Source organism: Furipterus horrens, unplaced genomic scaffold (genome assembly GCF_987537825.1).
Source record: "Furipterus horrens unplaced genomic scaffold, mFurHor1.1.pri manual_scaffold_9, whole genome shotgun sequence".
In the NCBI taxonomy this organism is placed as follows: domain Eukaryota; kingdom Metazoa; phylum Chordata; class Mammalia; order Chiroptera; family Furipteridae; genus Furipterus; species Furipterus horrens.
Window position 1 is genome coordinate 49799882 of NW_028327179.1, and position 16024 is coordinate 49815905.

Sequence of the window (16024 nt, forward strand, 5' to 3'; positions counted from 1 at the left end):
TGCCTTGATTGAAGTCGAAATGCTAAGAAAACAGATGTAACTTGGCTAAAAGAGCTGGGCATACAGGATATGCTCAATAAATATGTGTTGAAGAAATAATAAAGGAATGATGTGTATTAGGTTATTTTTGTCTTCATTTCATTATGACTCTAAGAACAGTGCTGGATACTGGTCTTCAATGAATTTGTGTTGAATAAGTGAATATACAGATGAAGAAAATAGACCTTGAACCAAATTTTTAAAGTTAAGCAAATTTTTCAGAAATGGTAGCTACAGTAGATTGGTATGAACCAAGGATGAAACCAGGAAGAACAAATAGGCAGGGCCTAAGAGGAAGGATTGTAATCTGGTCTAGATTAACAATCAGCCACTAATTTGTCTAAGGAGCCATATTTAATGAAAGATCGCTTAAAAATTGTCTAGCATATCTTAAATCTCCCCATATTGCCTTCTTCTGCATCAGCTACTAAAGTTTTAAAGTCTTCTGTAAATCCAGTCTTATCTTACCCTACTGTCTTGCTTTCTTCTCAAAATCCACACACCACTCTTCTGTTTACTGAGGCGTGGTCCTCTCTCAGTGATATGTGTCTTTATTTTTTTTAAACTGTGTAATTTGGCTTCAGAGGCACTGTACCATGGGGCATCACTGGTGGACCCTCAGCCCTCCCCCTGATAGACCTGTCTCTGTGGCATTCTGTACACTGCTAAACACCTCCCTGTCACCTCACCCCTGAACCACTCTCTTCCCTTCCTCCTTTAGTGGAGAATGACAATTTCTCCTGCACTTCTTTATGTCCATTCTGTGTTCTTTGTCTACTCTTTTCCTTCTGCTTGCACCTAGATGAGTGTCTTCCCTCAAAATTTTTCTTGTTCTTTGCTTACCTTGCCTTCTGCTTGGGAGAACACAGAGATTCCAGTGGTTCTAGTTATCCCCTATATAAGACTCAAATCTGATTCAGAGCCTGAGTAGAATCTCTACCTTCATATGGCCCCCAGAACCCTCAACCCAAAAATATGTACTGCACAATTGCTCTTAGTTTGTTTATATTTTTGACATATGGCCCCATTCTTTTAGTCACCAGGAGAGAAATCTGTGTCCTCTCCAATCTGTTGCTATAATCTTACAGTCAACTGGGAGTGAATCTCTGCTGGTTCCTTCTTTTCAATTATTTATTCTTCATCCTCTTTTTCACATTGTTACTACCATCACTGCCATAATTCCTTTGATGCTTGCAGTAGCCTTCTAACTTGGGGTTACCAGAAAAAAATACATTGTATGAGCAGTATTTATACAGAAATTATTCACTTTTTATCTGAAATTCAAACTTAAATAGGCTCTCCCTCCCCCAAATATGGCAATCCTACTGGTCTCTTGTCTTCTAATTGCTCATTGTTTCAGTCTTTACTTAATATTCCTTCCAGAATTATCTATCTAAGACACAGATGAAAATATATTACAGAACTGACAGGAATCATCTGATGGCTCCATATAACCTAGAAAAAGAGAGCCCAAACTTTTTCATATGATATTAAAGAAAATTACTCCTCTGGCTCCTGTTCCCTTCTCTAGCTTCATTATGTATCTTTTCATTCACCTATATTGGGAAAATCGCCCAGCTCCAAACATGTCATGTACTTTTATACCTGTGCTTTTGCTTAAAATGCCGTCTTAGATTCTAACTTCTCCCCTTAAATTTAAATCATGTCCATCCTCCATGGCCAAGTTCAAATGGTAGCTCCATGAAGTTTTCTCCTAATCCTTCTACTGCAATTACCCAGAACTTCCTCTGTACTTTCACGACATTTTTCACTCCATTATAGCCCATTGCATTCTCCCTTACAGTTAGACGTTACTTGTGGGCAAGAACTCTGTCTAGGCAGTTTTTATAATAAAAAACCAAAGATATATTGAGTCTTAACTATTTATTAGGCAATGCTTTGAGCACTTTTTATGCATTAACTCACTGACCAACAACTCTGTGATTTAGGTACCATTTTCCCCAACTGTATTCTCCATATATTCTAGTTCAGTGTTCTATAAATTCAATAGGAATTCATTAAATTTTTTAATTGAGAGAAACAAGATGGCGGAGGAGTAAGTGGAAGCTACACTAACTTCCTCCTAGAACTAGTCTGGATTTACAATGTAATTTTGGAGAAATCATCTGGAATAACGAACCGAACACCAGCTGGAGAGAAGTCTTATAACCACGGAGAGACAGAAAAGGCCGCTACATCACAACGTGACCGGTAGGGAGTGCGGAGACGTGGAAGGGCTGGCTGGGCTCCCACGGGTGGCAGCTGAAGGGGCTGAGAAACAGCTCAGCAGCCGGGGATTCCCCCTGAGAAGGGCAGGGTCTAAACCCCCAGTTGGGCTTCCCAGCCTACAGCGACAGAGTGGAAAGTAAAATAGTATCAGCTGTGAAAAGCGAAAAGCCACAGGCTTTCTTGCTAGCCGGAGAGAAACAGCAGGAGAAAAAGAGCTCTTAAGTGGATCACATACGAAAATATTTTGGCCACCACTTACCCTGGGCTCAAGCAGAGGGAAGGCAGAGAGGACTGGAGACACTTGGGGAGAATTTGGCACGGTGGCTTTGAGGGGAGAACTGGAGGAGCAGCTGACTGGGTCCCAGTGCTGACTCATCCCCAGTACTGCGGGTAGACCATTCCCCTCCAAGTGGCGTCAGCCTGAGGGGAAGCAAAAGCCCTGCCTACAGGAATTAAGCTGCCACACCCACAGTCCTTAAGCCTGACAGCTAATCACAGATTGAATAGATTAACAATCAAAGAAGACAGACAACAGCAGTAGATCCCTGGAAGTCTCCAATAGGCTGCCTAGGGCCAGACTGGTACATGATCTGACGCCACCAGAGGCAGATCCAGGAAGTGCAGATCATTCCAAGAGGCACCAACAAACAATAGGAGTCAAAAAAATGGGGAGACAGAGAAACAACCTCCCATCAAAAGGAAAGGTAGAATCCCCAGAAAGAGTGCTAAATGAAATAGAGGGGAGCGAACTATCAGATATGGAATTCAAAACATGGATTATGGAGAAGCTGAATGAGCTCAGCGGAAACTTCAAAGAACTCCAGAAAAACTACAAGGAACTCACAGAAAATTACGTGAGCATGAAAAAGGACATAGAAGCTATCAATAAGAGCCAGGAGGAAATGAAAAATACGATCTCTGAATTGAAGAACACAGTAGAAGGAATTAAAAGCAGGCTAGAGGAAGCAGAAGATCGGATCAGCGAGCTGGAGGACAACCTACACAAAAACTCCCAGACAATGCAACAAAATGAAAAAAGACTGAACAAGACTGAAGAGGTTCTAAGACAGCTGCAGGACAACATGAAACGTAATAATATCCGTATCATAGGAATTCCAGAAGGAGAAGAAGAAGAGCAAGGGATAGAAAACCTCTTTGAAAAACTAATGACAGAAAACTTTCCTAACATGACGAGAGAAAGAGTCACGCAAGTCCAGGAAGCACAGAGGGTCCCAATGAAGATGAACCCCAACAGGCCCACTTCAAGACACATCATAATTAAAATGCCAACATTCAAAGACAAAGAGAGAATCCTAAAAGCAGCAAGAGAGAAACAGCTAATAACATACAAGGGAGCTCCAATAAGGCTATCATCAGATTTCTCAGCAGAAACACTACAAGCCAGAAGGGAATGGCAAAAAATATTCCAAGCAATGAAAAACAAAGGCCTACAACCAAGAATACTCTACCCAGCAAGGCTTTCATTCAAAATGGAAGGTGAAATAAGGAGTTTCCAAGACAAAAGAAGGCTAAAAGAATACATCTCCACCAAACCAGCATTGCAAGAGATGCTAAAGGGTCTGCTTTAAGAAGATGAAGAAACAGAGAGACAGAGAGGAACACGAGTACAAAGGGGGAAAATGACAATGAATAAGTACTGAAAGAAAGAAGGAACTTCTACCATTTGCAACAACATGATTGGAACTAGAGAGAATTATGCTTAGCGAAATAAGCCAGGCAACAAAAGAAAATTACCTTATGCTGTCACCTGTTACAGGAAACTAATGAACAACACAAACAAATGAGCAAAATTGAACCAGAGGTATGTAAACAAGGAATAAACTAACAGTAACAAAGGGGGAGATGGGAGGGAGAGAAGGGGTAAGAAGGGGAAGGGTCTAGTCAAAGAACATGTATGAATGACCCATGGACATGGACAACTGGGTGGGGACTGACTGTGGGGGGGGGGCAGGGTGCAGGGAAGCAAGAGGGGGAAAAAAAGTGAGACAACTGTAGTGGAAAAACAAACAAACAGAAAATTTTTTAGTGGGGGGGGAATAAAAATATAAAGAATAGAAATGCAAGTTCAGTGAATATTAGAAGGACAAGGATTTTCCTTCCGATAAGACAGTCCTACAGATTTAGAGACTTGTATGTGGGTTATGTTACATAAATTAACATGTGTTTTCTGTTTTCAAAGGGCATAAGCCTACAATCTCATTACCTGAGTGATTATCTGTATGCATAGGCCTCACTTAATCCTGTCTGCATTGCTGCCTCCTGAGACTCAATGTTTTGGCTGAACTAAGTGGCTGGGTTGGTGAAGAACGGGGTGGTCTGTGGGCTTCACTTTAAAACTGGTTTCTCTTTTCTATCCTAATGGCTTGGACAGAAAAAGCCCAGAGGCCTGAGATGGGGGAAACCTAAAATATTTCCCTCAGTCCAAAATAAGTATAATGGGCAAAAGGGTTTTGGACAGGTGAGATGTACCTGGCACACCTTCCTCCAAAGAAGCCCTTCTTTTCCCTAATGTGGGACATTGAAAAATTAATACCTGTCTTTTGTCATCTAGTGGTTACGGATTAAATGATGTCCTTTAACCCTGTTGCCCCCAGAATACAACAAGGATGCCAGCCTGTCAAACCAAGCATGCCGTTGTCCAGAGACAGCCAACCAACCTGGAGTCTGCACGATCCTTCCCCTTGTGGGAAGGCCACCCTCCCCTCCACATCCCCACTCTTATTAGGGATTTCTTGACCCACGGGTAGGTAGGACGACGACCATGTCCAGCTTGAAGCAGCTAGAGGAGCTCGAGACCTTCATCCATTGTCCTTTATAAGATTGTAAAGGATCTTAAGTCTGAGAGGGAGGAATTGTTATTTTTTATTGTTAAAATATTTAACTAATTAATTAATTAATTTTAAAAAAAGAAGAAGAAGAATATATGAAAGGGTGAGGCGGGAGAGCTTGTATGTACGACCCATGGGCATGGACTTGGAGAGGGGATTGTTGGGGAAGGGGGGTGCTGGGCGGAGGGGAGCAAAGGGGAAAAAAAATTGGAACTATTGTAACAATATAATCAATAAAATATACTTAAAAAAAAAAAAAAAAAAAGAATAAAGCCAAGGATTGATGCAGTCAAAAAAAAAAAAAAAAATTTTTAATTGAATGAAGATTCTTTTATTTGGGATAATGTTCCTTGGGCTCATTTGAATGAAATTTTACCTCATAGTCAATGTTATTTTAATTGATTCATTAATAATCTGCTTTTTATCACAAAGAATTAAAGATGACTTAATCTCATATAAAGATGACATTATTTTAAGTAAAGGCATTGAATTGAGTTCATTTACTATGATTCATTGTGGAAACAAAAATCAAGATTTCAAATACATTATGTCAAAATGGTAAAAGGGGAAAACACTTAAAATAAGCTGACATATTAAATGTTTATTACACTTCTGGTGGGGGGGTGCTTAAGGTTTCTCAAGAATCTCTCTTAATAAAATGAGAGCCACTTTGAATTCTAATTATTTAAAGGAAATGAGCTCTGGGTCTTTAAATATACAAATCACTTCAGATTTAAGGTGAGGATACCCTCTTGGTAGGAAGATTACATTATTATACTTTGTATAACTTCCCTGTTATCAAAGAGATCATTATTGGAAATGAGGTAGCATCGCACAGACAATATGTTTGAGAGCATGACACACTCTTAAGTTCACCATACTGCTCAGAGCTGTAGGAAGTGAGGAATGTGAGAGCAAGCAACAGCCAGTGCTGAAGCTTGCACTCAGGAGGCCTGTTTGTCCTGATGAACTGACATCTATACCAGTGAAATCAAAGGTTGACAATGTTTATTTCCTGTTTAACTTCCAGGTGTTGCCTGTATTTTTCCAGTCACTCAACAAAAGGCATGTGACAGCTACTCACAGTTCTGGAATGACATCCTGTGAAACAATTTGTAACTGTTCTCTTGTTGATTAAAATGATAAATTTGAGAGGTCATAAATTTTAACCCTTTAATTTCTTCTTGAATATTTTTTCCAAACTTCTATTTATTTGCTCTACATAATTTGAAGAGAAACCTGCATGTCCTATGAAAACTTGTTTTTCTTTATGTATTTGCCAATCTATTAGAAAGTAGAGAATATTATTAAAGTACTATAAAGTATTATAAATCTGTTTCTTTCTTAGCTTCCCATAACAAAAGAATTATACCCCATGAAGACAAATGACTTACCTGGATGACTGTTTTTTGGAAGCTAGGACTTTGGACAGGGGGGTTATTTTGTTCTCAGTTCTTTCCCATTGTCTTTTCAGCTATGACCACTGAGGAAGTAGTGAGGAAGGTGTTACGCATTTTCTCTTCAGGCTTAGTCGTGGCATGCCAAAACTAGCTCTCTTACTGGAAGGTTCCAGCAGGGCTTGTCTGAAGCACGTGTGAGCACCACAGGATTTTGCTCAACAAGTAGAACTCATATTTCCTGAAATTTCATTTTATACTGTAGACAACAAACAATCTTACTTCCTCAGGAATAGGTGGTGGCCTAGAATCTGCCCTAGGTCAGTCAAATTTATTCAAAATGTACCTACCCATAACAAAGTAAAACCTCAGGTTCCCGTAATCAGTAGTGTCAATGTATGGAGTGCATAATTTCCTCTCTCCATCTTTGAGGAAGACCACTGATAAACCCGATTCTATTGTTCCACATTCCGTACCAATTACAGCTCCCAAGATGTCCCACCTTAAAAAATGAGAATCATTAAGAATTAGAATATTTCATCAAATCTTTAAAAAGTATATATATATTTTAAGTGAAGAACATAATATTGAGTAATTCTGAAACAAAATTGTGGTATTACAGATTTTAGGTAATGAACAAACTTTTAAACACTATTCACAATTATGTTTTTTCAAGAGAAGGATAAATTTAATCCATACAATGTAGACAGTGTCTACTAAATGACAGTGTTTATTGTCGAAGTACTTACAGTTCAGGTGGGAACTCAAAAAAACAGGAAACCATAAGAAAGCAATACCATAATGTCATAATGTCATAAGTATTCATGTGGTGTTTTGCACATTAAAAATAACTATAGAATGAAGAGGTATAATAGATGGCAAAAAAAATGGATATGGAATTCAAACTGGGTCTTTCAAATGGGTATTTAGACATGTAGAAGAGAATAAAATATTCACCACTTAAGAAGTCTTATTTCTCCTTAGTATTTATTTCTCGTCATGTCTAATTTGGCCATTGTTAGTCACACAACTAACTTGCCTACAGATTGAGAACACTAGAAGGCTAACCACCTGTTGGCTCTAAAACTGCAATCTTTTGATTCTCAGTTTGCTGTTAGTTTAGCAGTTACACTTCTAAAGAGGGTAATGTGTCAGGATGATTATGTTGAACTCTTTCAGTTTATCATAGATTTGTGACCAAAATGTTTAGAAAATACCTATTTTATATTTTAATAGATTACATCAATCATTTAGTAGCACAATAAATAACTTTTTGAGGAAGCTCTTAATAGTATCAGACAATTGTAAATTAACCAGGAACCTCTCTTGACTCACACAAGAAAATTTTACAGTGGTTCATTGATCTTCTACTTGCTCCATTTATCCCAATTAAACCACTCAGCCTACTGATCCACAAAACAAGTTAAGGTAATAAATGATGCATATAATGACTGCCCTTAGGCATCTATATACTTTAGATCATCTTTCAAGTTAAAAATTAAATGAAATAGATGGAATAGTCATGGACTAAAAACCTATTCAAGTGAGAAATGAGATTAGTAATCTCTTAATTATTAGTTGTAAATGAATAACTCTCCTAGATTAATCTAAATGAAATATTTTCATGACCTCTACCACAGAACTGTGTGAGATATAATTCAGACCATATATTTCTTTTCAACCTTTAAAGTCCAACATATTCTAATTTTACTCTATATTTGCCTTTATTCTTCATTTTTCCACTATTTATTGGAAGATAACAAAATGAAGTTATTTTCTTTAGAAATGCAAATATTTATAATTAAGTAAAATAAAAAGTTTAGTCCATTTTGAAAAGGAAGAAGCAGAGAGAAATGTGAATACCATTTTGTAAAAGTCTCATCACTTTGAATAAATTATTTTGCACTTATTAAAAATTCAGTAGAAGCCTATTGTAGCATAAGCTCATTCATTTATGAATTTGTAGAAGCACTGGCTTGAGCTCAGCTGAAAGCGAAGTATCCTTGAGGGGATCCCAGATCTCCATCAACCACTGAGGGACTTGGGGAGGGCCTTTCACTCCCGGACTTTAGAGTTCTTATCCTTAAGGTTGCAAAATTGTGGTTAATTCCAGTTACAAAATGATATGGTCTCTGACTCTCTCCCAATATAATAATGAAGTAAAATGATAATATAACTAAGCCTTTGAGGCCAGCAGTGGCACTGGAGGAGCTTTACAATGCTTGCACTATCTAGGATGGCATGGCAATTTCCCTCGAAAGGAGTGTTAGTTCTCTATGGTTTAAATTATGTTTTCTCCAAGGAAATGTGGTTCTATGTGAACTGTATTTGAAGAAATGTCTGCCTAAGGGAGAGAGCTCTGTACAACATAGCAATTTATATTTATTCTTTAATGACTAATTCTAAAAATAAAGTCCCCAAATTATTTATTTTATTTTATTTTTTTTTCAGATTTAATGTGTTTTATTGATTAAAATATTACATTTGTGCCAATTTCCCTTCCCTCTGCTCCCCTCCACCCAGTGGCCCCCCTCCCTCCAGTTGTCCCCCCCTTTTAGATTATGTCCATTAGTTGTGCATACAGTTCCTCCCAACCTCTCTCCGTCTATTCCATTCCCTCCTACCTTGATCCCCAATTCCTATATCATCTCCCTCCCTTTCCCCATTCCCCCTCCCTGTTGACCTCCCCCCAATATGCTTCCCGTACCCACAGTTCCTTTTCCACTCTCGTTGCCTATTTAGTTTGCCTTTGTTTCATCTCCCTAGCTTCTGTTTTTTTTAAACCAGTCCCTTTAACATCTCATATAACAGTGGTTTGGATCTAATGAACTCTTTCAGTTTTATTTTGTCCTGGAAACACTTTCTCTGTCCTTCTATTCTGAATGACAATTTCGCTGGGTAGAGTATTCGTGGTTGTAGGTTTTGGATTTTCATTACTTTGAATATTTCTTGCCAGTCCCTTCTTGCCTGTAGGGTTTCCCTTGAGAAGTCAGCTGATAGTCTAATTGGGACCCCTTTGTACATAATTCTTTTCTTCTCTCTTGCTGCTTTTAAGATTCTCTCTTTATCTTTAATTTTTGACATTTTGATTATAATGTGTCTTGGAGTGGTTCTCCCTGGGTCCAGTCTCTTGGGAACTCTCCTTGCTTCCTGGACCTGCAAGTCTATTCCCTTCCCCAAGTCTGGGAAGTTCTCCTTTATTATATTTTCACTCAATTTTTCAAGTTCTAGTTCATCTTCCTCATTCTCTGGCAAACCAATGATTCTTATGTTGGGCCTTTTATAGCTGTCCCAGAGGTTTCTGATCCTCTCATTGTTGCTTCCCATTTCCTCTCGCTGCATTGGTTGACTGCTTGTTCCTTCTCCATATTCCAGTTTGTTGAAATGAACTCTGGATTTTATTTCCTTTCCTTCTGTCTCGTATGCGGTTTTGTTCCTTTCGTTATGAAAGTTTTTCGCTTCTTTCATATCTTTTTCCTGCTCTTTTGTGAATTCTGTAAGCCACCTGATAACAATGGCCCAGAACTGAGCCTCTGACAGGTTTCTTATCTGTTCATCTGTCAGGTTCTCTATCTGCTGTCTGGTGAGCTGCGCCACCAGGATTTCTATAGTTGTCTGCCTCATTTTGACAGATGCGTTTTGTTTTCTTGGGCTGGCTGTCGGGGGCAGTGCCTGTGTACGCGTCACAAATCAGGACCGGCCGGCGCCTGCCTGTCCGCGACCTATTTCGCAGCCCTGTGGTGCTTTCTTTGGGGGCGGGGGTCCAAGATGGATTCACACAGTTATTCAGCTAGGAGACCGGGATCCGTCCTCCCACCCCCCTGGGCCTCACTGTTCAAGGCGATGCGGCGGCCACTCTCCCCAGCGCCGGAGTCGTGCACCGCCAGGGGCTTGACGGATCCGGGATTCCTCGCCGCCCCGCCGCTCCAGGTGCGACCGCAAACAGCACTGCCCTCTTTAACTCTTACCTGCCCAAATGGCACCGCTGGTTTATAACTTCATATGTTGGACTTCCGTGTAGTTTTATTTTCTGGAATTTCTAGTTATCCTTTGTTTTGAAGTAGTTGTATTTCTCTCTAGTTGTAGAGGGAGACCTAGCGTGTCCGTCTAAGCCTCCATCTTGGCCGGAAGTCCCAAATTATTTATTATAAATACAGTGGTATCTATTATTTATTATAGAGTGGGATGAAGTTGGAACACAGAAAAATGTTTAATAATCAATAAAATGCCTTAAGGCAATATTTTTACTTAGAGGTAGCAAGATCACACAATAATATTTAATTTATATTTTTAAAATACAACTTTCTACTCTTTATGCCAAGAAAAAGAAATATTTTTGCAAGCAAAAATAATTAAAGACTTTTTTTCACTGGAAAGTTGATGATTCCCCTATCAGTTGGTCTGGAATGGTTTGAGAATAAACTTGTTTTAATTGGCTCAAACTTTATTACATTTAAGAATGATATTAGAGAACAGAACTTAAATGTTATTACAAAAGAAAAAAAGAGATAACTATGTGAGGCAATGATGTGTCAATAAATGGAGGAAATTCCTTTACAATATATACATATACCAAATCACCATGATGTACACTTTAAAGAGTTCACAACTTTAAATTTCTCAATGAATTATATATTAATTTAAATTATATCTTAATAAGCTTAAAATTACACTAAAATTTCCTTTATGTGCTTAAAAAAGTATGGCATATATTCTTTGAAGGGAAACTTGGCAGTGACTACCAAAATAAAAATTACATATATGTATATATATATATATATATATATATATATACACATACATATCTGATTCTCCAATTTTCCTTTTAGGAATTTACCTTTCAGAAATATTTTAACAACTACACAGAATTTTTATTACAAAATTCTTTGTTTATTAATAGAGGTTGTAGATAAAAAATTAAATTCTAGTGGGTATCTTTTTTTGATGTAGCCATAGAAAAGTCTGAGTGAATGAATATATATTTTTTCATTCCTACATTTTAACGGTAGGAAATAAGATTTGCATAGGGACTTTTGATTTTTATTTTAAACATTTGCTTTGAAATACGTGAATAATATTCAAATAAAAATAATTTTAAAAGGCATTTAAACTTGTATGTATCATAATTCAGAATGAAAAGTTAAATGATCTAATTATAGGTTGATGAAAATACTTAGAATATTAACAAAGGCAATAAAAGTTTTATATTTTAATCAGATTTTTTCCTACTATTATTGGCATTAAAACCGTTTTATTATAATTTCCAGAATATAGTAAACCAAGTTGACAACTTCAGGTTTAAACTAAAATATAGAATAAAGCCTGGCTATAAGATTCCACATTTGCTAAGTTCATAGGTTTTTAATCTACTATGAATTCTCTGAGATTAAATAAACTCATTATATCCATAAGGTCTCTATTTGGTATGGATTCTCTGATGTTTAATAAGGGATGTACCAAAGGTAAAAACCCTTCCACATTAATTTATATTCATGAGGTTTATCTCCAGTATGAGTCTTGTGATGCCTAGCAAGGTGTGTATTTTGACAGAAGGCTTCTCCACATCCATTGCATTTATAGGTTTTCCCTCTAGCATGACAGCTTAGGTGAAAGTAAAGGAAGAGTTCTATATGAAAGCTTCCCTGAATGTAATTATATTGCATTTCAAAAATTACTTTCTGTAATTTCACTTAAGTTCAATTTTATTTTAGGTTTTTATTATATACATTATGTTTCTTATACTCTCTTTGGGTTAATATTAATAAAAATATTGGCTTTAGAATGGTAAACAGCATTCAACTTTCTTACCAATAGGACAGAAATATGACCTACACTAGAGAATGTTTAGAGAAAATAATGTATTGCCTTAATCTCAATGTTAGTTTCCTTTTCTTCCCCTCTGTAAAATGTAGTGCTATCTTTAAATGTTATAAGTGAAAGTAGGAATTAAGATCAATTTCTAAATTATAATAAGTATGTATTTTTCATACTAGAACAAGCAGAGAAACAATCCTGGACAAAGTTGTAGTAGAGTATGTAAAGTCTTTTTGCTTAAATATCTCTAAGCAAGGGGATACTTAGCTGAAAGATTGCATTTTATCTATCTGTGGGTCTTCTGTATTGAAATTTTGGCCATAATCTATCTAGGCCCCTAATTTTGTATATATTTGTTATCTGCATAGCCAAGTGTGTTTTGCTTTAATAAAAAAAGACGAACATACCTATTTTAAAAAAGACCTATTTAATACAATGTTAAAATAGATTGGAAATCTATTTTCAATTCACTTACCCTGAAAAATAAACTTTTAAAAAATCCTTCTTTAGCTTTATAAGTATTTTGTAAAAAGTATTCTAATCAGGGGTAACATAATTCTTCTGGGTAGGACACAGTAGATAATTTATAGAAAATAATAATAAGATGCTCAAACTGTTCTAAAGAGTTATAAATTTAAAGCCTATTTTTAATAAAATAATCAATTTACATTAAAAAGGCTATAATGGAGATTGTTTTTTGGGGGGAGGTCTATATGCAGTTTTAATTTTCAATGGTTATATGTAAGATTCTTTGGTATTGTCTCTCTAGAAAAAAGGAATCCAATATAAAATTATATTATTTGATTTATATTACTTTTTTCTTAATTTTATTACACTAGATAGCATTTTAAGAAAGACATTTTGAGTCAGTTACTGGTGTGTCCCACTTTGCAAGCAATGTCTTTAAAATATATAACTAATATTTGTATTTTGGTCTCTTTATTAAATCATCCATCAGACACTAAGTCAGGGATGATCTGAGGAAATCATTGTGCTAAATTTTTTTTTCCATAATTTTAAATGAGTTGTTTTTTAAGTATATTTCTTGGAAGAGCTTCTTCAGAGAAAATTTATAAAGCAGTTATCCTAATAGAATATGGATGGTAGTAGAATAGGACTATAGGACTGGAAGTTGGAGGGAATCAGAAATAAGTTAGCAGTTCAGAGATTATTCTCTATGACCATTTGAAAAGTCAGCAAGGCCGAAGATGAGAAAGAAAAATTGGTCCTAGGATAAATCCTGTTTCCCCTCTGGCATCTTTTCTATGTCTTGCTGGTGTGTTAAAATCCTAGGTATTCTTTTATATATGGGATGCATTCATCACTACTAGCTTCGTATTTTTATTCTTTAATTATGGAAAGACATCATAGAAGTGATGTCTATGGCCTAAGAAAGGACGCCCGCATAAGTCATTCTAAAAGAAATACAGTTGGAAATATTTTTTGAAGTTTGTTTTATTATTATTATGATTATTTTAATAGTTGCTCAAGGATATGTTTTTTTAAAAATTGACTTCGAGAGAGAGAGGAGGGGAGAACGAGAGAGAGAGAGAGAGAAACATAAATGTGAGAGAGAAACATCACATCTATCGGTTGCTTCCCACACACACCTCGACTGGAGATTGAACCTGCAACTAGGTATGTGCCTTGACTGGGAATCGAACCCACAACCTTTTGGTGTATGAGACAACACTCCAACCAACTGAGACACCCAGGACTGTTTGAAGTATAAAGAAAGAAATTCTATTTGGCTTTTATTATGATAACAGTATTCTCATTACTGAAAAATTGGGAAATACAAAGAGTAGAAGAAAAAATCACCAATAACCACACTACTCCAGAGTCAAGAACAATTAATATTTTAGTAATTTACTTCTAATATTTTTATAAATATATTTCCAGATAGTTGTGATAATACCATATAAATGTTTTTGTATTCTGCCCTTTTTCACTTACATTAATAATATACACATTTTCTAGGTTATTATTAACTCCTTATAAGCAGGCCATGTAATATTTTATTTCATTGTTGAATTTCAAATACAGTAGTAGATAATTATACTATTTAGCCCACTTTGTGGGCCTAGGGAGTTAAATTTTTAGTTTCCTAATGTTCCTGAATATGTTCTAGAGTACAGACAACCCCAAGCTATGTTTCATAAGGTGTCAGAGTTCTGCTCTTGTTCGCATAAACTCCTAGATATTCAGAACTGTTTTGTGCCCATTGTTGATCAGGTGAACTACCAAGAAAGAAATATGAAAAACAAAGACATGCTGAAGAAGTGGGCATATGGACATTTCAGTGCCAGCAACCTACTTTGATATTTTCTTTCTTTTTTTTTTTTCAGGGGACAGTGCAAACATAGTCCCCCACTACTACAGATTATGCAGTCGAGTCTCCCACATTTGGGGAAATCACAGGGGTCAGCACATCCAGAGTGCAATGCATAAGCCTAGCCCTGGGAAAACCACCTTTGTGATCATGGTATCTTCCCTTTCAGGGAAGTATTACTCTGATATTTTCAACATAAAAATCCTATCACTGGCTAATGTCCCAGGATGTCAGGAATCAAATCACTTCAGAAGAATTCAGACTCCATCCTCTTTTCCATATGACTTCAGTAAAGAGGTCCTCTTAGATAGAGAGCCAGTTGTTGTATTCTGGATGTTCATATGGAGAGCTGGTTTGACGAGGGGGAGAGGTCATTAACCAATTCAAGAATGGCAGTGCCAAGGTCAAACATGTAAATGTGCTGCAAATTTAAAAAGGGTCTAGAATTCATATGAAGGAGATCCAGAACAATTTTGGCACCTAACTAATCATATATAGCTATTAATTTGAAAAATTAGTTTATTTTTTAAAAGATAAAAATAATTTGCTTAAATAGAAAGCAATGTTAAAGAGGGGTTCCTTGACCGGTTTTGCAGCTAAACCACAGAGCAATCAACTAAAAAATCCAACTGAGTGTGAGTGAGAGTGGGTGTGAATGAACATACATGTGGACGAGTGTGTGGGTAATGTGCGAGTGCCTGTGTGCCTGGCATTCAGGAGCAGGTGGCCCCGGCTCTTCTGGTGGACCTGTTGCCACTGCTGCTGTCCAGCGAGGTGCATCTGGCTGTGCAGATTTGGAGCAGGGGCTAATTTGAGGAAATTGCAATATCCTCCTTGGGAAGAAGCCACCAGGGTGGCTGTGCCTCCATGCCCAAACTGTCTCTGTGTCCTCTGCCCCAGTCAGGGCCACACACCCCATCGTCACCGCCAGAAGCCAGGGTCTGGGTGGCTGCAGTACTTCCCAGGGAGGGGGTTGTCACCTCCCGGGCCCTGGGCTCTGCTGGAACCCTGAACAGGACAGAACCTGAATGAGAAGACTGGTCTGGCAGAGGATCCAGGAGCGCCGGGGCGAGAGAGGTGGGTGGGGTGGTGCTAGCTGCAGAGATTTTAGCAGGAGTGCAGTGGGAGAGCCTGAGGTTGAAACTCACTAGAGGGAGTGGCACAAGTGCCCCACAACCATCCTGTGTTACAGTTTTGCTGCTGTACTCTTCCCTTCCTTCCCCCATCCCATCAGGATGATATGAGACTTGGACTAAGATGATGCATACAGGAGATAATCTATTGATTTGGGATAGAGCGAAAGAGGTGCTGGTGTGAGAGAGAAGCCTCACTAGATGGCCTCCTGTACATGTCCAGATTGGGAA

General features: G+C 37.5%; 1 protein-coding gene and 1 non-coding gene across 4 annotated transcripts in view; both read right to left on the bottom strand.

The window, feature by feature from the left end:
- The window catches only part of RELN (reelin), a 650203-nt gene that overhangs the window by 190931 nt on the left and 443248 nt on the right, over positions 1 to 16024 (bottom strand). For all 3 annotated transcript variants that reach the window (XM_090287313.1, XM_090287314.1, XM_090287312.1), the window contains exon 12: positions 6865 to 7016. In XM_090287313.1, coding sequence (XP_090143439.1) covers positions 6865 to 7016 — 152 coding nt within the window. The remainder of the gene's footprint in view (positions 1 to 6864; positions 7017 to 16024) is intronic.
- Positions 14674 to 14837, bottom strand: LOC150001720 (U1 spliceosomal RNA). Its single transcript, XR_016513241.1, has one exon. It is a non-coding gene; the product is annotated as a U1 spliceosomal RNA (small nuclear RNA).